General features: G+C 39.2%; 1 protein-coding gene across 2 annotated transcripts in view; it reads right to left on the reverse strand.

Annotated features, from left to right (window-relative positions):
- The window catches only part of blo (bloated), a 124,159-nt gene extending 109,131 nt beyond the window's left edge, over window positions 1-15,028 (reverse strand). Inside the window, exons 1-2 of one of the 2 annotated variants that reach the window (XM_046618452.2) lie at window positions 14,340-15,028; window positions 726-1,047 (exon numbers count right to left, since the gene is read on the reverse strand). In XM_046618452.2, the coding sequence (XP_046474408.1) occupies window positions 726-906 (181 nt within the window). In that variant the 5' untranslated portion in view covers window positions 907-1,047; window positions 14,340-15,028. The remainder of the gene's footprint in view (window positions 1-725; window positions 1,048-14,339) is intronic. The other variant, XM_046618450.2, reaches the window with a different exon arrangement.
- Window positions 15,029-19,611: the final 4,583 nt, after the last annotated feature.

The raw sequence follows: 19,611 nt of genomic DNA on the forward strand, positions 1-19,611 counted from the left end.
TGCAAGCGCCAAATCACGTGATTCTATTTGTAGATTCAAATAATTTGAATCGAGTTTTTCGTCTGCTTGTCATGTTAACCAACTCAGTTGCGATCAGATGGTAGCTATTAAAATTCGCAAGCGTTTCGATGTTATGTTGCGTCGAGAATTTAAGACAGCTAAAATATAACGGCTCAACATAACCTCAAATTGCTTGCGTGTATTTACAGTTCGCGCCGGATCTCAACCAGACAGAGTTGGTCAACCTGTCCAAACAGACTGAAAACTTGGTTCGTGCGCACTTGGGTGTTCACTTTCCTGAGACGATCGAGGTAAATAATCCATTATTATTCATTCCTCGGCCAAAACCGGGCGGAAAAATAAAACAGCATCGTTTTTCTTTTATATTATTTCATTAGAACAAAATTTCGTGCCGTTAGTTGCGGCGTAAATGGGCAGAGAGTTAACGTTTATTGCGGTATTTTTAAAAGTTAGAATGAGTTAGACAGAATATGCGTGGAGCTGGTAGTGCGGCTCTGGCAGCCTTGTCAATTCAAGCTAACCGATCTCTCTCCAAAACCAATGAGAACGTAACTTTTGCCTCGAATCGTGCCGACCCGGATAAAATGTTCAGCTCCGGTTTTGATACTCAGCAAAACGAGAAAAAAAAAAGTTTGTCGGAAACCTGAATTGACGAGACTGCCAGCGCTGGCGTCAGGAGCTGTGGTTCGACGTCAGAAACTCACCTATCCTCTTAACGTGGACGTCTCTATTGAAGGAAACACTGCGCTCGGCGGGTTTGCCACCGGAACCGGAAGCCACGGGTAAAATTGGCGGCAGAGAATTGGCCTGAGCGGAAGTCGATCCTGCTTCCTCGGCCGGCTCGATCCGCGATCTCAGAGATTCCGAGCGCTGGACCGCGGGCATCTTTCTGTATCTCGATTCCCGGTCATAACAAGATTACTTTGCCAATTCTCAGGGCTCGCACCACTCGCAACGACACTCTTACTACCGCGATATTCACCTTTCACCTTTCGTAAGATCACCAACTGCTACCTGCGCACCAACCTGTAACCCAAGCAAAGCTCCACTTTTAATGGCAGCGTTCAATTCACACCGATCACGCGTATCGCACATTCGTATTTCTTCCGTGACAGTATTGGAAAACGTAACGACCAAATGCGCATGCTCCAAATCATATGACTCAATTGTTAGATTCAAATAATTCGCTGTGTAGAAGCTGTAAGTTATGAAAATTCGTTGGCAATTATAGGTATCCGAAATGTAACGAGGCTGTATTTGAGTCAATGTAACCTCGAATAGCTCGCGCCAAGGCCCAACCAGATAAAATTTTATAACCTGTTTGAGAATCCGAAAACTTGGCGCATGCTTACTTGGGTGTTCAGTTCTTAGAACTGTCACGGTATTTAGAGGAAATATTTCGCTCTTTTTTCTGACGCCAATTTATGCAGAATCAAAAATTCAAGACATGGGCATGTTCGACAGAATAAAAAATGATGACTCTTGATCTTTTGTCAACCATTTTACGTCTCCCTGAATTACGACGCTTAAAACAACAAGATGGCTGATATGAGATTCTTCATCACGGTCGAACGAGAAACATTCCTTCCGAAGCATGTCTATAAGTATTTCATATCTCTGTCTTGATTGCGTAAATATCAAAGTGTTTCAAAGTTCGAAATTGTGCAATTTTACTCATGTTATAACCACAAGTTTATTCATGCCTCGAGCAAATATCTTGACCTTTACACATCTTTATGATGTGAAATAAAACATCACGTTTTGTGTATTAACAATTATCTCGTAAATTTTGTTTCAATTCGTTAGAAATCGTACCAACAATTACAAGTATAAGCTCATGTGCTCACGGTGATTTCAATTTTTTCTTTTATTTTTTGCACCTTCGATGTTGACCATGAGTAGGTATTTTTCAATTTGAAAAACCGCATACGTGTAACTTCGTCATAATTGATAACCCTTTAGCATTGATACAATGAGTATGCGAATGAATCGTTACATAATGTATTCTGTACAGAGGTGAACTGTATATATCATGTATAATGAACACGTACTGCGTTACGTTATATTGGCATGCGTATAGATATTTGATGCGTTAAAATTCACAGTGCGACACATGGCGGGCGAAATTTAAGAGCTTGTCAAACATGGCGTGAGATTCGGTTATAGGTACATGTGGCATTGGCAAGAAAGCATTTAAAAACGTAGAAGGTATAGCGGGATATTAAAAAAAAAATTGTTTAATAGTTTATAAGAGATACTGGCTTTTATAATGGGTACTCTTATTCGTGCGAAGGCTGATAATCAATTCGTAAACATTGTACACAATTTTGCACGAGAAACCCGACTTTCCAGTTTTTTTTTTCACATGGCACACGGAATCGTTCAATAAAATTCTCATTTGATTATTAACAGCCATCGCCTGGTCCTTGATTATCCTGATAAATACACTATTAACAGTCACGAAAACCTCGAGATGTACATATTATTTGTATGCCTTTTTGGGTTGTGCATACATGTACGAAAAGATTAACCCAGCTAAGCAGCAGAGCGAGCTCCGTGGATGAAATTGTGCAGGCATAAATTTCAAGCAGTTTCTTTCTTCTCCTTGCCTTAGGGTATTTTATTTTTGCACCAATCGCTGTATTAATATAGAAGATCGTAACATGGCGTGTGGTTGAACAGATCGGTTGCTCATACATCGGTATCCTTTTATTAATTCTGAACTGTTTTAACCTTTAGCAGGCACCTTTATCTGGTAGAACATTGCTGATACTTTGGGGTCGTCGAAGACCCCAATCGAAAATTGATTGCTGAAACGAAGCAATTTGAGATTTTTACTTGAATTTTTTCGGGTATTCACTCAAGTGTTTTTTACAGGATAAAAACGGGCGCAATAATTTTCAACTTTAAGGTAGGTAAAAATTTTAAAAATGACGATTTTTATTAAAAAATTATCAACTGCTTTAATTCTCGACATTAAGAGTTAAAAAATTAGCTGGATACTCTTAAGAAAAATTCAAGTTTATTATTGCAGCAGAAAAAAGGTATTTATTTGGAAAAATGGATACAAAAATTTTTGGTGAAAAACATGCTTATTTTTTTTTCAAGATATTCATTTATTTGTTAAAAATAAGTTTGTTTGACATGGAAATTATTTGAAACGCTTGTTCTTATAATGATTCCCAATGAAAAGTTTACAACAAAAGTTGAACGTAGATTGTACAAATAGTAAAAAAGTAAATATACACAACTACACAAAAAAAAAAATCCAATTAGCTTAAAACATTAGATGCTGAAATCTTGAAAAACGTTCAAAATAATTCTAACAGAAAACACACTTTTGTGACACAGCTGGCACCTTGGGGTCCCTAACAACCCTCATTTACTTTGCAACACTGCTAAAGCAAGACTGACGTACTTATATTTACGTGAATGACGCTCCAAGGAAGCGATACATGTCATTCGTCAACAAATGGCGCCATAAATCACATTTTCAAACTTTCAAATTACGAAAATCTCGATCAAAACCCCTCAGGTCACGAATGATCCCAAGCATTCAATATCGTCGTTTTTCGATCATGATCAATATCGGTCGGTTATTGAAATACGACGTATTTAACGACGCTAACACAACAATAACTGTACGTTTCAGTGAATTCGTCGAAAATAGTCTTCCAAATAAAATAAGCCATCATAAAATGAAATCGAACGAATCTAGTCGATCTTGAACCATTTTGAAGCGATTAGAAAGGAAGCATCGATGTCCAATCTTTCGTTTATAATTCCAATATTCTTGTTTTTTGCATTTTAAAAGACATATTTGTAGATGTCGCGTATAATGATTTGATAAATACCCAATATATTACTACGTCGTAGTGAAAATCGATAAAAAAAAGTATCGGTTTTTGGTGAGCCAATCATCTTAGCCCGCCAGGTTATTCACGCAGCTTCCGTTGGTGCAGTAGATACTCATTACATCTGTAAATGCTTGTAGTTTAATGAACATTATAGATAGAGTAGGTTTACTACACACGCTATCCTCGGCTGCTTGCGGAGCAGTGCCTATTTAAGCTATTAACATTCACGTTATGCTAAATCCAAAGGCCACCACCCGGGGCGCCACTCCAGTTTTCAGATCCTGAAGACTGGTTCGCAAGTTAGCGCGTGACGCGGCACCTTTTTTTTGTGCCTTCGAATTAGGATATATCGACACGATGCGGCTCTTTGTCTATTCGACTATTTAATTCAGCGCCGCATGTTAGAACCTCGCTGATCTCCCGCGGGGTAGGAAGAAAAAACCGGTAAATTACAAGCGTAACAAGCGTAACAAGGTGGCAAAGTGTAGAGGAGAAAGGAACGCGACTAATCACACGTATAGAAATAAATTCGAGCTGAAAAAACAAAATAGAAAATAGGTCAGCTGTTTGTACAATATACAGACGCAAACGTCACGATTTATTTATTGCTGGTCGGTTGGAACGAAAACTTCGTTACCATACGAAAGATTTTTTTAGTCAACAAAATCAATCCAGTTATATTTTACTGATGGTAAATAATTCGTTGTAAAAAAAAAACTGTGATAAAATTCTTTTGCAGGAACTGCATCAAATACAGTTTTGACCTTGTAAGACTTTCTAAATTCGGCCAGTATACACGAAGGGAAATCTCCAATTGTATGCCGGTTCCTTATCTATTTCCATTTCTGACCATGATTCAAAAATATGGGTCCGGATACAAAATGCAAATGAGTTTTATAGTTGCAATCGGAAGGTTTAGTTGCCTACCAATAACCTATTATTCTGTTTTACTATGGACACTTGTACTACATTTCCCTGTGACTACTGTGATAATTTAATGTTGTCGAAACAATGAATTGCTGTCGAGGTTTGATTTATTTGAAAAATATAATAAACTCAGCAGACAGATTGAATGTTGTAATAAGGAACAAATATACTCTTTGCAATTATAATTACACTAAAATATTCCAAAGTTCCTTGTAATTCCAACAGTATTATTACACTTTTATTGTAACGATACCAATGTTACTAGATATTTTTAGTAATTACGTAAGAAATGTAATTTTGCTCAGCTTACAACACGAGTTTCAAATTGGATTTTCTCAAACACGAGCTTTCGGTTATGAGCGGAATATTGAACAACATCCTTTCAAAATTAAAATAAGTCAGGGGTCATTTTTCCATCGGAATTCCGATGCCTGCTCACGTCGCGTACCGCTTAACCTTAAAATCGACGAGGACGACCTCTGGATCTCCCAAGGCCATCGCGGTCGCTGGAAACAGAAGTGATACTTGTAGTTGCAGCACCCGAAGGTCCCTGCTTGACGATGCCCGTTATGCTGAGCGGGATGCGCGAGTTCGAAGAGCCGGGATGAGTGACTGTAATTCAACCTCTTTATTAGCCGGCACAAGTCTGCAGGAATAAATAGAGAGGCTGCCTCACATGCGGGGAAATGAGACAATTTGCATGAACGTGCGATTCCTGACTGTTGAATTAAGACGTTCCGTCCGTCTTGCACTCTCCTTATTCGGCCCAGAAACCCGCTGAGCGCTGCAATGGCGTCGAAATAACACGATTCATTTCACCAAATCCATTTCCTAAGTCATCTTAATGGTGAAGATTGAATATCGGGATTCGGAGAGATTTTCGTCTAAGTTAATTCACCCGTATAATTTTAAGTTCTTGCCAGTTAAATATTTAACCGGTGGCGCCACGAATAAATGTTCTTTGGTTGGCCTAAGTCTTTTTTCTCAGGTTTTTATTGGTAATGCTTTGATTAATCGTTTCTCCGATTATTCGACGATTTTGGTTGGTCATTGTTTCAATAAATGGATTAACCGATAGTTTTCATCAATTGTTTTTTCGATTAATCGATTTATCGAAGTTGCCTTATAATAAGTCTGCAGGTCAAACGGTATATTAATCGAAACCGTTGATTAATCGATGAATTATAAAAACCGTCAATCGAAATCGTCGGTTAATCGTTTGATTGGAAAAACAGTTAATCGAAAAACTCAATTCACCGATTAATTGATTAGTCGAAGGAACAATTAATCGATTAAATGGAAAAACGATTACCGAAAAACTCAATTCACGTCATCCACCAATCGAACGAACGATTAATAGATTCATCACACAGCACTAGTTTTTATACATCTATTGGGTGATGCACTTGAAAGACAGACGGCTAAATGGTCATATTTGTATGATTTTAGAACAAACCCTCAAGAAATAAAGAACGTGTAGATTAGGTCGCATATCTCTATGAAGTTTTAACTGAATTCTCCAACCAGCCGCAAGAAATTCAAGTGAAAAGATTTGAGCTTTCTAAAACTTGTTTTATCTGCAATTGACCAGTGATATATAGAAATCGGTTCAAAACCTTTTTTTACTAACTCTAACTAGTTTGCTCCAAAACTCTAAGTTGAACTTTAATTTAATATTAATTATGAAGTATCAAAACTTTGCAGATTAAGGAATTAACGTGTCTATCTCACGAATAAATAAAATTTTGACAAGACAGTTTCCTTTAGGGTTTTCGAAAAATTGGTATCCCAATTGTTGATATTTAATTTTTGACAACAAATTTTCTGTATCAAAATTTCCGCTGATTATATACAGTAGATGCCGTAAGGGGGGATGCGAATAAGGGAGCCATCAATCTCAAGTAAATTGAATTGATTGTGAGTTGAAAAAAAAAAGAAAAAACAAGAAAAGCACCTTCATTAAGGTCACCGATTTTCGTTAGTCTAAGGAATTAAGCTTTTTAGGAAATAATTTATCACACCGTCACAGAATCCGTATTCTTGCGATTTGCTGGAATCAACTCATTCCGATGCTTGACTCGACTAATGGCGAACAGCAATTAACAGCCGTGAACTGATATTTTCTTTCCCCATCCGCCAATGAATCTTCTCGTTCACAGGTTCCATTTTAGTGACGTGCTGGATTTAATGAAAACTAAGAATCTCCCGAATTCGTTTTGATCAGACACCGAGATAGTGAAGATATTTGCGGGAGCGGTACTCTTAGGATTAAACTGACATTTCTTTTATTCGTCGATTGGAATTAGCATAATCAAGGCTTTACACGTATATCGATGCGAAACCAGTTTTGCAAATTTTTCTGCTGATTCTTAATTGAGGAACGGCCATGAGCTTTACGGATCTTGAATTGAATATAAATACAAAAATTCGAATTATTTATAAGCGTCGGTGAAATTAAATTTCAGAAATCCGTAACCTCGAAAAATCTAGGTGGCCGTATGTAATCTGCAGCAAACACCTCTCGTAAGAAATCTCCAACTGTGTAGTCAAAGTTCCGTTCTTACGTCATCGGAAAATCTCGTGAAAAGTTTCTACACCAAGACTTTTGCCAATCAAAGAAAATCCGAAAAGTCGGAACAACTCTGATTATGAGGTACGAGAAAATAAGAGAAGCACGTTTACCGAGACAATCTCTTGAAACTTGAAAATCAACTGCGCATGCGCTAAATAATTCAATATCATTGGTCGGCGAAATCTTCCCGCAGCGATATTCTTGTCTGCGATGCAGGGGGCCAACGTACACAAAATATGTACGTTTGAATTTTCAAAGAGCATAAGCATTAAATTCCAACCGTTCTTTGAAGAATCAATTTTCTGATCCAATAACAAATGCTTCCCAAACCTTTCCGAGTCACTACCTGGATTATTTGAAATTCTAACCTCGAAAATTCGTATCAATTACATCGCCGTCAGTTTTACAGCTGAAACTCGGGATGGCCAGCCTGCACGAACGGCCGATAAAACTCGCGCATGCGCAATTGATTTTCAAGTTTCAAGAGATTGTCCCAGCATACGCATCTTTGGTAGAGGACCTTTTTTTACCGCTCGACGAGTAGTTTCGGTGTATTATATTCAGATATGGAATTTTTTGCGCAACTCGTACTGCTGATGACGTATATAATGCATAAGTGCAGAAATTAACGAACCTGGTTTTTGCCAGTTGGTTAGTTGCCAAGAGCATATTGAGGTGAGCAAGTAAATTTGGTTAAATGCCACGAGCTCAGATGGCGCGAGCAGAGTGTGGTTGATACTTGGGACGGTAAATTTGAGTTATCTGGATGGTTTATAATCATCTCCAGGTGTCTCCATCCCGAGAGGTCGGCGCAAGGTCACTCATCCGAGATCTCCAACTCGTCGAGAGATTAATCGTCCTCAGAATGTGACGTTCTCTTTTTATCTCCTCCTTCTCCCTTCCCTATTCATTTTTTTTTTTTTTTTCTACTACTTACTCAACACGAAAAACCAAAGTCACGAGCCGCACAGTCGCTTCAACGACGCATCAAAATGTAGAAAGACTTTCGAAATACGTAGACATAAAGTGCGTTATATTTATGCGGCGTTTCAACGTCATCGACTTAAAGAGAAACCGAGGTATAAGCAGATTTAGAAAAAGAATGTTTTGATGTCTTTTTCAATCAAACTATAAAATTACAACCTGCCTCGTCCGCCTTTGACTCATCTAACGTGTCATTACCACGGGTATATCTACATACGCGTTATACTTATGCGTACAACGATGGATCCGCCACAGACACAAAACCGGATGCAGACGTAACTGAAGATTGCTCTCCGCTAAGTGTTCAACTCGGTCCTATTATACAGGTGGCTATAAACTTCTAGGGTATACTTGGATTCTTGGTGACAAATGATGCGACGATCAAATATCATATCTTGTCTTATCATCTCAACGTGTTTTATGATGAGGTGTCGTAATGATTAATAACTTCGTCTGGTTCGATCAGGGTAACGACGTTTTTTTTATTTTTCGGCTACCATAAACTTCTTAAAGTAAACACTTTTTTTGACTTTATTGGCAGTTATGCTTTGACAGTGCTCCCCGTTTCACACGTAACAAATAACGTAGTTGCGGTTATCTACAAATGCACGTCACTGCAGGTAAGATAGGATCGAATTGTACCAGCAATTTTGTTATTATTGTTATCGATTTTGTTTCGCCGTATGTTATAGTCGTGTTATTAACGTATTGGTTCAGTTTCTATGACAGTGATTAATTCCTTTTAATATCCGTTTCCATTGCCCGTTTTGTCTACCACTTTCAAATTGTTTTTTCAATATGCCTTGGATATGATAGACCGATACATCGATCTATAAAATAGACAGATAGTTGTACTTTTTTTCAGACTGCAGTGGATATCTGCGAGACCAGGTCTCCTTTCTGTACCAATCGGTTGTTACGTAGTTTTTATGATTTATGACTACCGTGTCCAGACAACTAATTTTGCCGTTTACCTCAAATTCGTGTGTGAAAGTTACTCTTGGATGGAAATCGTTGAAGTGTCGTAGCAATTCTTTTAACACAAGTTGGAATGTCACCTAAATAACGTTTATAGAACTGTTGTTTGAATATTCATTCCTCTATGTTTTTTACGACAATAGTTTGTGTTTCATTCCAAGAAGTTTGCGAAGTTATACAAATGAATTTACTTGGACAAGATTTCATTCGCAAAGTTTCATTGAATTTATAAAAAATCTAAGGTCAAATAAAAATTATTTTTCTACGGGTAGAATTCAAAACCGTGAAATCGAATTGATGAAATGGTTAAAAAGACTTTTCAATTATTTAAAACACCTGTACCTGCTAGAGTTTTAACTACAAGATTTTGAATTTAAAAAAAATACTAACTCAGGATGTTTCCGAATAATTAATGAATACTTTGAAGCCGTACATTCAAAGGAAATATTCCACGTCGCCAGTTTCGCTGGTTACAAAAAATTCATTCCATCTGTTGGGGGAAAAAAGAAAGAAGGATTTAACCCTATAATAAGTTAACAGCCAGTCTTATCGTTCGTGATTTGCATAACTTTGACACAGTTCTTCGAATTCAAATTTGAATACCAGTCCACCTTTTCCTTAATTTATCGCTATCTTTGAAACGGTGTTGAAATTTATCCCGCTCGAGAGATTAGGAAAGGAAATAACACGGACGAGGCATAGCGCCTAGCAGGCCAACACCGCCGAGCGCGGACAGTATCGCCGTGTTTGCGTAACACGCCAATTGTCGATTTGCCAGGTAAAAACAAGATAAATCCCTGCCGAACAGCTTCCTGCACTCTGAGACTGACAATCAACGGCTCGCTGCTCGCGGATGACGCAGGTCCCCCCGACTTCGCGGGTCACAAGCAATTATTTTTTAGCCTGTAAATTATACACGAAGTGGTAGCCAGACTGTGCTGAGAGGAAACGGTGAAACTTGGCAAATTAAGCATCTGACTGCGCATGCGCAAACATTGCTGGATTTTCATGCAAGCTAGTCATCTCAAGTTTGAGCTGTCAAAGGTGGCTTGAGAAGGTTGCGTAATTGATGCAAGTATTTTTGGATTGAGCAGACCTCAAATTGTTGTTGCAATGAATTTCGAGGGAAAATAACGCTTGGTAAAACTTTTACTGCAAACTATGACCGACGACTGATAACTGCTACGAGTCTATATATAATACTATTTCGATTCACCAGTTAACGCGGGAGATTTTTTCATCTCATGTCCCGATTCAAGTCCGTTGGCCCCCCTGCCTTCCAGACGAAAATATTGCCACGGTAGGATCTCACCGACCAATAGTTTTATTATTTTGCGCATGCGCAGTTGGCCGCTCCGGCTTACAAGTTTTACCGTTTCTTCTTGGCACGTTTTTTTTTCACACGTACGAGCCTCGTCATCAAATAGTCTGTATCAGTAGAGATGCAATCCAACTTGACAAAAATAAAATCAATACAAAGTGACAAAGTTGGTCAATCCACTTTTCGGTATTGTTGCTAAATTTTTTTTTTTTTTTTTCCTACATAATTATATTTGAAGAAGTGTAGGACCTTGTTTTACTCGATATTGTACCTGTAAAGTTCGTCTGTATCTGAGTCTGTGTCGTGCGGCTCATAATCGTTCCTCGCATCGACCTAGCTACTCGTTACTGCCAACCTGACTTAAGCCTGAGGCTGTTTAGCGCGGTTATTAAAGGCGTAAATGTATGTCTGAAACCGTTGAACCTGTACGGTTAACTTCTTAAATAGGATGCAGCAACAGAGTTGCACAAGGAGTTGGAATAAAAATAATAGAAATGAGACTAAAACAAATATACAAATGAGATGGATTTTTACTACCGTGGATCAACTCGACGTGCTGGTTGATTTAAAACTATTCTAGCACTGTTGAAACTCTTCGTTCGAAATTTGATCCATTAGGGAACCTGAATAACTCAATTGAGAACTTTTATTTTACCTACAATAGCAGGAGCTAGAGATATTCCAGTCAATGACTGCATCCGATCTGTGTAAAAAAAACTCTACCGATGACGAGTGAAAATTGTGTGACAAACCTAGATAATTACCCTTATCAAAATTTGAATTCATGTCGCATTGAAACATAGCGTAGATTTGGCTCATGTTCATCAAAATTTTGTGTACATACAGTTTCAAGGTACCAAAAGGTAATCGACGGTGTAAATATTCTCATCCCGACCTAATCCTGTAGCCAATTCGCCAACATTTCGGATTTTCTTAAAAATTCATTGGCGAAACCGTTGATACAATCCGGCGCCCGATCTTTGAATATAAAAATATATTCAACCGTTTGAAGCGCGAAATAAAAAGTGCCGATCTATGAAAGGCGAGAGCAGTGAGACTCCTGATTCGGGTCTAATTAGCCTGCCGAAATTCAGGCGTGTCAACGGACGTGATAATTGTCGTATTCTTCTTTGAACCACCCACCGAAACAATTCCCAGTGAAGGATAGATACACACCTTTCGTACACAAACGACATGCGTCCTTTTGGTAATTAGGCGACCTGTCCTTGATGCCTATCTTTTTTCAAGAACAAGGCTAAAAGTAACGAAGTATAAATGTCCAAGCTGTCCGGGCCTAATGTCCCGGTGATGTATGGCCCACTCAGACCGCGATCCCGGGGGACTCCGTTGGTTTCAGAAAATAGAAGACCCTGTCCCTCTAACGCATCCCGGGTCTTCCTCGAGATGAAGATAGCCAGCGAGCATCTTCCGATTCGTCGATTCTTACGAGGTCCAGGAAATTAATTCACGGCGAAAATGATCGAAATTTTTTTCCGTTTTTTAGATTGTTTGTTTTTTTTTTTTTGCTTTTTTCATTCACCGGGGACAGGAAGAGCAAAAATTCCACCTTAAGGAGGTTGGTTGGACAAAAATTGATGCCTTTTAACTCGATTACGGAATATTCGCGAATTGAATACTCATCAAATAATTATTATTATTATCACATAAAGCAAGTATTGTTTATACGTTTTATTTTCCTTTATTTTATTTATTTATTTATTTTTTGTGTACGTAAACCAATAAACCAATCGTTTCTGCGACGCTACAGAGAGTATCAAAATACAAAAAAGTGAAGTTTTGCGTCCTGGTACTGGAATGTGCATTCTTCTGTACTCCGTACTAGAAAAAAAACTTGCAAATCGTAGTATTGATACATAAAATATCGTGTGCGCCGTGGAGGCAGTCTTTTTTTGCTCCCATATATGCACTATTTGCCTTCTCGTACTCATGGTGCAAACTCATACACTTAGCGTAAAAAGACCTACTTTACCTTTTTGATCAACAATCTATAATATTTGTAATCTAGGAAAATATCTTTGAATACGACAAAATAAAAAATACTGAAATTATAAACAAAAGCTTCGATATTGATACTTCATTTCTAATTGCTTGAAAATACATAGTTCAAAATCCATTAGATTCCTTCGATTTCGTCCACAACTGCTGTCGGTCACTTTAGTCAGAAGACTATTTTCTACAAATTCACTGAAACGCTTTTGTTAATCGTCTTAGCATCGTTAAATTTAAAATTCAACAGTGGATCGACATTGATTATCATCAACAAATAGCAATATTAAATTAACTACTGAAAACGAGAAAATTTGTTTAAGTGACTTTTTAGAAAATGAAATAGTCTGTCGGAAAAAATGAGCCGTCATATGGTAGAATCAAATAATTCTGCTAGAATTTGAACCATTTTGAGAGATTTTAAACGTGGCATTGATATATTTGAGTTTTTGATTGTGATTAAAAAATTTTTTATTTTCGATCTCCTAAAGAGATCCTTGTAACTCACAAATATGATAATAATCTGATAAATAATTGATGCACAACTATCTTGAAAGAAAGTTAATAAAATCAATCGATTCCAGTACACCTCTTTAGAGGATTCACAGATAATCTGACATGTGACAAATCACTTATGAACCACTTTTTTTAGTCTTCCAAAATCTTATATTCTGCCGCATAATAACAAGCATGTTTTCAATCGTTATATATGATACCAAACAAGAAAGTCATTCACCACTGAACGATCTTACTAGCAAATTCTCTTCGTCGAATTAAATTCACAATCAGTCCAACAGAATAATCTAGGGACAATCACGTTGATACATTGAAATAAAAATCGTTATTCTTTCTACTGTACACTACGTTTATTATCTTGAACTCCCTCTCTGATGAGCAAGTTCACTTTATCATTTCTGAAAACGTGAATAATTATTTGTTCGTAATGGCGTTACCGAAGTGTGGCGTGGTATTATTCCAGTACTTCTAGCGATGATTGGAGGTATAACGTAGCCGGGAGAAACCAGTTTTCTGTGATTGAGCGATGCTAATTGAGCTCAAAACATGCAAACGCGTATACATCTAAAACGCGGATGATTTCATGGGTAACTAACCGAGCTGAGCAAGCAACTAGCCGGTACTATATAGCCGATAGCTACATTTGTAACGATATTCAATACAACCGATTTTCGTAAACGGCACTAAATTTGTTTACTCAAAATTTGTTCGCGGAACTCTTACATCATCGGTTAAATGTGAAATTAAAATATTTTTATACAGTTGGAAGTGCGGAATTTGATATCCTGCATAATTCATGCGGTGTTGCTTGACAATTGGGAATTAACGGGGAAAGGACACCCCAACTCTCAAACAACCATGTCCGATGCACCATTGCTACCAAATTTCACACAACAATGCTGCATCATCCGACAAAATTTGACATTGATGAAATAAACTGGGAAGATTTCGCGTGGCGAACTCAATCGGCTTGCAGCTCGTTGAACAGGGAAGATATTTTTCTGCACGATTATTGAAATAGTCGTCAACGCAGTCGGTCAGTGTGGGTGCGTTTTAGAATCGACTTAATCATTAATTCTTATTCCCAGGAATAGGATCATAAAATGAAAACAAAAGCGCCAGCAGTGCATTTTCAACGGCTGGTCTGAAAATTTACCTTGTTTTTAAGTATTCCAATATAAACTGGTAAGCGCGACACTGGCTGATAAACTGGTCACTAACTATATCAAATAAACTCCGGAGTGAAAACTATAATCGTCGTCGTGTCTAGTCACTATTAACTGAGGTCGAAATTGTCACAACAGGCGGTGAGAAGTTGTCACAAATGATATTGACGTTCACGAAGAACAACATTTTCGAATAATTGAACTCGCTTCAAGAATCGTCGAATCGTCGAACCGGCGTTGCCGAACCGAATCGATCTTCTGGTTCCACCTGCACTAGGACCGTTTAACCCCTGCATCGGTGCCGATTCACCATGACAGATGACATCGTGTTATCTCCCGTTCGCACTGTTCAATTAAGCTGATTAAAAATGGTCTAGAATCGAAAATTGTTACACTGAAGAGTCAACTTCACAACATCGATACTCCGGCACTGTGACAATTTAAAGCACTTGTAGGTTTAGAGGAACTTGATTCCGTTTCGCAACTATGAATACAATCGGTTGTTCACTGTTTGTGCGGGGACCACCACTCTCTTGTACTGACACTCCGGGTACCAGCGTTATTCGCAAACGAAGTCGAACCAACCGCCTTCTCACGTTTCCTCGCCGAGAGCCGAAGAACTAATAAAACCTCGAACGCGGTCTGGAACCGCTGCTGCGTAGGCCGCGCGCGTTCTTCCACCACTTCGATTCTGTCCTATCCTCCTACCCGGTGCTGCAGACAAACTATCCGAGAGACACGGACCTCTCGGCAGGTAGGAGAAGGAGAGAGGCCGCGGAGGCAATGCGAGGCGAGGCTAACCGAGGCAGAACTCCGCAGTCTTTAGCGTGGCTTCGTCCTCACTCGGTCAAGGTCCTGCACCGAAAAGGCTCGCCCATCGGCTCCATCTGCGACGGTCCATGGACAGCGCTATACTTGGCCACGGGACCAAGATCATCCGATTTCACGATCTTTCACTCCGTATGTACCTGCACACGTGGTACCAGCGAGAGGACCACCTCCTACGCTCCGGAAACACCTACAAGTCAGCTTTTTGCACGCGTCACCGGTGTTTCGAAAAATCGCACTTTCGCGCTGCAAGCGCTAGATCCATTTTTGGATGTCTGAATCGACTGTCACGACTACAACAACCAACGTTTCGACCTTTGGTCTGCACGTGAATCTGACTGCTCTTTAGTCCCGGAATCAGGAAGTCCTCGTGCATTTATAACATACCGTGGCAACATGTTGGTCTGGCCAACAGCAGAGCTCAGATGTTCTCTGTGTCTTGATGTCCTTGAAATAGTGAGTTTCTCAATGACGCGACTCGCGAAAAATACATACATACGTCACATTTCCTAGTATTTGCCACAAATTTGGAAAGCATGTCTTAACGATGAGTTGAGTCAACACATTGTCGGGTATGAGAACCTTTAAATCCTGCAAACGATTTCTTAGAAAAACTTATTATTTCGTTCCACCATTTAATACCTTGAAGATTTTGACTGTAGCCTTATTTGACTGTTGCGACTTCATTTTTAATACTTCTGTGAACCAGGAGTAACGGGTCTAGTTTAAAGGGGTACTGTAGTCGATTTCGACGTGTTCGTATAATCTCTAAATATCCAAGTCCACATATCGCAAACGTGAAAAAGGACTTGACAGCCACATTCTATGCGCAGTTCTGAACAAAAACATTTTAACGCATTTTCCTTTGACGCAGAAATAAAGAAATGGCATGCATTTCACACTAAAAAAAATGGTATGTTTCGTTGGTTGGAGCTTGTGCAGTGAAATGCTAGGAAAACTCTCTTACCATGTACTTACGTTTGACCGGAAGGACAGTATTATTTCGAATCAGATAAACCGTCAGGGAAATCCGTGATGCTCTGGATTCATTGCTCGATCTGTAGTATCTTGACTTTAAATTCAGACTTGCGTTTTGGGGTGATACTGGATTCTTTTGCAATGAATTTAAATTTCGTTAAAATAGATGCCGACAAAGCCGAAAAGTGGTCCATGATTTACGTCGTAAGCACTTTACTTACTGGACTTTGGAAAAAACGAAGCTCGGACGAACATCTTGCTGCATATAATCAATAAGGAAAAAATAAAAGACGGATAGATATTGTTTTAATTATGATTTAGTGAATCTGGGGTGATGTGTAAATTTGCGATCGGGATTTCCTCTCCCTTTTCATAGGATTACCTATAACCGGTAGAGGTACCACCACTTTCTAAGAGCAAGGCCGGCGTTATTACATTACATAACATTCTCACCTGGAACAGAATGGTTCAAGGATTATAAATTTGAGTGCAGCGCACGATTATACTCAAAGAATCGCCTCCTTTCGAATAATTTTTTTTATGCAAATATATAAGACTCGCAGCCACTACTTTGATATTCACATATGATTAAAATCTCGTTTCAAGGCGAGGCATTTCTCGAAAGTATCAACGCTCTTTTTGTTCAATTTCGATCCTTTATTTTTATTCTTTTAATTCAATTTAACGTTGACTTTTTTTTTTAGTTTCTTTATTCTGAAGCGCAGAGCAGCGTGGAGTTAGGACAGCACAACTTTTGCAGGACCTGTTTAACACGGACGTGTGTACTTGTATGCATGGTCTAATTTCATTATCCATGACTTTAAATACTGCGTAGCTCGAGCTTAGCACAGAAACAAATGTAGCGCTTAAGAGGTTCTTTATCTTCTTTCTTCTTTGTTTTTTTTTTTTTTTGCCCCGCACATTAGCCGTGCGAATTCCTAGGCATCACGTCACCGGCATTGAGTCTAGCACAGACATACAGGAAAAAAAGGAGAGGGGGATCGGGAGTATGACAAGGACCAAGTAACACGATCGCTGTCAGAGAAATTTCTTTACAGACGCGTTCATCTTCAAAACTAATTGCTGCGTTTTCTTCACTGATGCGGCGCTTTGCCAGACCACTCGACTGGAAACTCCGGTGGTCATTGGTCCCTTACAGCACACCTTTGCACAAACCGGATAGTACGCCGTTGTATGTATATAATGCATTCACAAACAGGCGACATGCCTCTCGGAGACGTCTGACACGCGACACGTGACATTCGTTTTCGAGTTTGGACACACAGACCACACCATGTCGCAATGAGCACGGGACTTGGACCTTGACTCTGGACACTTGACAGTTCCACCTTATATTTCTCGTAATATATTATATTGGCACGCACGGTGTTACAGGGGTCACTGTAACAAGCTGCGAACCTTTGAAACATGCAACCTTCAACCGTGCGCGACCATCTCTCAATGTACAACAACGAATGACCTGTACACGAGTAGGAAACCTACATGTCCTCGCGAGAGGACATTTTAACACAATTAAAACGTCAAAAAAATTTTTAGAATAAGAAACACGTCGAGTCCTTATTATTTCACCCGAACATGACAAGTTACGAGTTACTAATGTCACGCTAAATAGCATTGAACGCTTAAACCTTCTACGTTAAACGGAGTTAGGAAGTGTAATAACGTCATGTCGTCAAAGTCACTCCAGATTTTTTATACCGCACCTGGTTAGCATTGAATCGTTACTGACGTTTTCGGTTCCACATTTATACAGCGACGAATCAATTATGCTGAGTGAACATACATTTTTGTTTGGACCGAATTATGTTTTAACCGAAAATTAACTGTGCTGATAATTATACATTCTCTTTGACGTGCTCACAGTTTAATCAGGATTGAATTATTCTGTTTCTCCTTGAACATTTGTAGCTTTACTTTCAATATGCTATCGGAATATCTAAACATGCAACAAAGTGTATCGCTACTGAAATATCAAAACATTCAATGACTTGATCGAATTCTCAGTTACTAACAATAAGTCCAATAGTGATTGTTCGAGATTATTCACCTCTCATCTATTCTTCCTGCACTTTTTTATTTCTTCCCTATATTGGCCACGCCCATGATATAGAATTTCACGGCTAGTTTGACTCGATATAAGAAGAATCGAATTCAAAAACTACACCCGACAGATATTAAGCACCATAAGTCTTTCGTATTTACCAATTAATCACCGTGTACAACAGATTTACCAGCAGAGGCATTATATGTTTTTTTCTTGCCTGATATTCGGAGTTCATTTCAGTAGATTGATAAAAGCGATTTAACACATTGGATTATACTTTTCATACAAGTATACACTTGTTGGCTGTTTAATTGAAGAAGCAATTACAGCTTTAATGATGCTGGTGATCTCCCTGACATACGTGTGAACACACTCTGCTCATTCCAAATTCAAACTTCACCATTAATCCCCATGTCACGTTAGAAAGAATCAATGAAAAAAAGTCGAAAAAAAATCCCAGGAAACATCGTGTCCAGTATCCTCCCTGCCAGTTGTTGACTAACGTAAAATTCCGATTCACTTTTTTTATCCTGAAAAAGGTCCGTCTTTTTAATTGCACAACAGGGGGCAGATCATTTGGACTCCCCACCTACGACGGCCAACACAGTATTATATATCTGTATTCAGCGATACATTATCGTTCTCCAAGCCAAGACCTGGGCCCCATGAGGCAGTTTGAATTATGCGAAACACAACGATCGGATATCATTCATCGCCCTATCATCAATCAAAAATTGCTCCCCAATTGTCTCTGGTGTTTTCCCCTTTCTCTCATCGCTCGTGATCTTGACACGCCTCGCATGGCACTCCCTTCAGATGCCAGAGCCTCATCTGGACAAAGCGGTCCACAATACCAAATGCCACTCCAAGAGTTCCACTGCGTCATTCCAAGTGCAGTGAAAAGTTCCTGTAATCTTTGTCCGGAAAAGATATTCGTTACCGAGTCATCGTATCTCTTGAGGTTCTCGAAAGTCTTTCAATGGTCACAGACTATCGAAGTCCATCTGCAGCGGTAACGTTAAAATCGTGTCGAAGCATCGTCGTAGCTGGTAACAGTTACTGTGACGTCAGCTTTCTCCGTGGTCAATCAAGATATGTAGGAGGTAGGTGCCTGTAACCCCAAGGTATACGTACGATCAGCGGGCAAAGCGTTTGGTTACAATTCACGATTTAGTTCCCAGTGACCGTATGATACCGGGGGAGTCAGAAGCGCACACCTACCTACCTACTTACGGCTCTTATGCCAGAGTGCGATAGAATCCTGACTTGTGGGTGACTTATGGAAATCGTGAGTTCGCGTACAGTCACCGTTATCCGTGCACCGTACCACCGGAGAGCGGTGACTTATGGCTCTTAGAACGCCTCGGGCAAGGTGAGTCCCAGAATCGAAC

Source organism: Neodiprion pinetum, chromosome 3 (assembly GCF_021155775.2).
Source record: "Neodiprion pinetum isolate iyNeoPine1 chromosome 3, iyNeoPine1.2, whole genome shotgun sequence".
Classification (NCBI taxonomy): domain Eukaryota; kingdom Metazoa; phylum Arthropoda; class Insecta; order Hymenoptera; family Diprionidae; genus Neodiprion; species Neodiprion pinetum.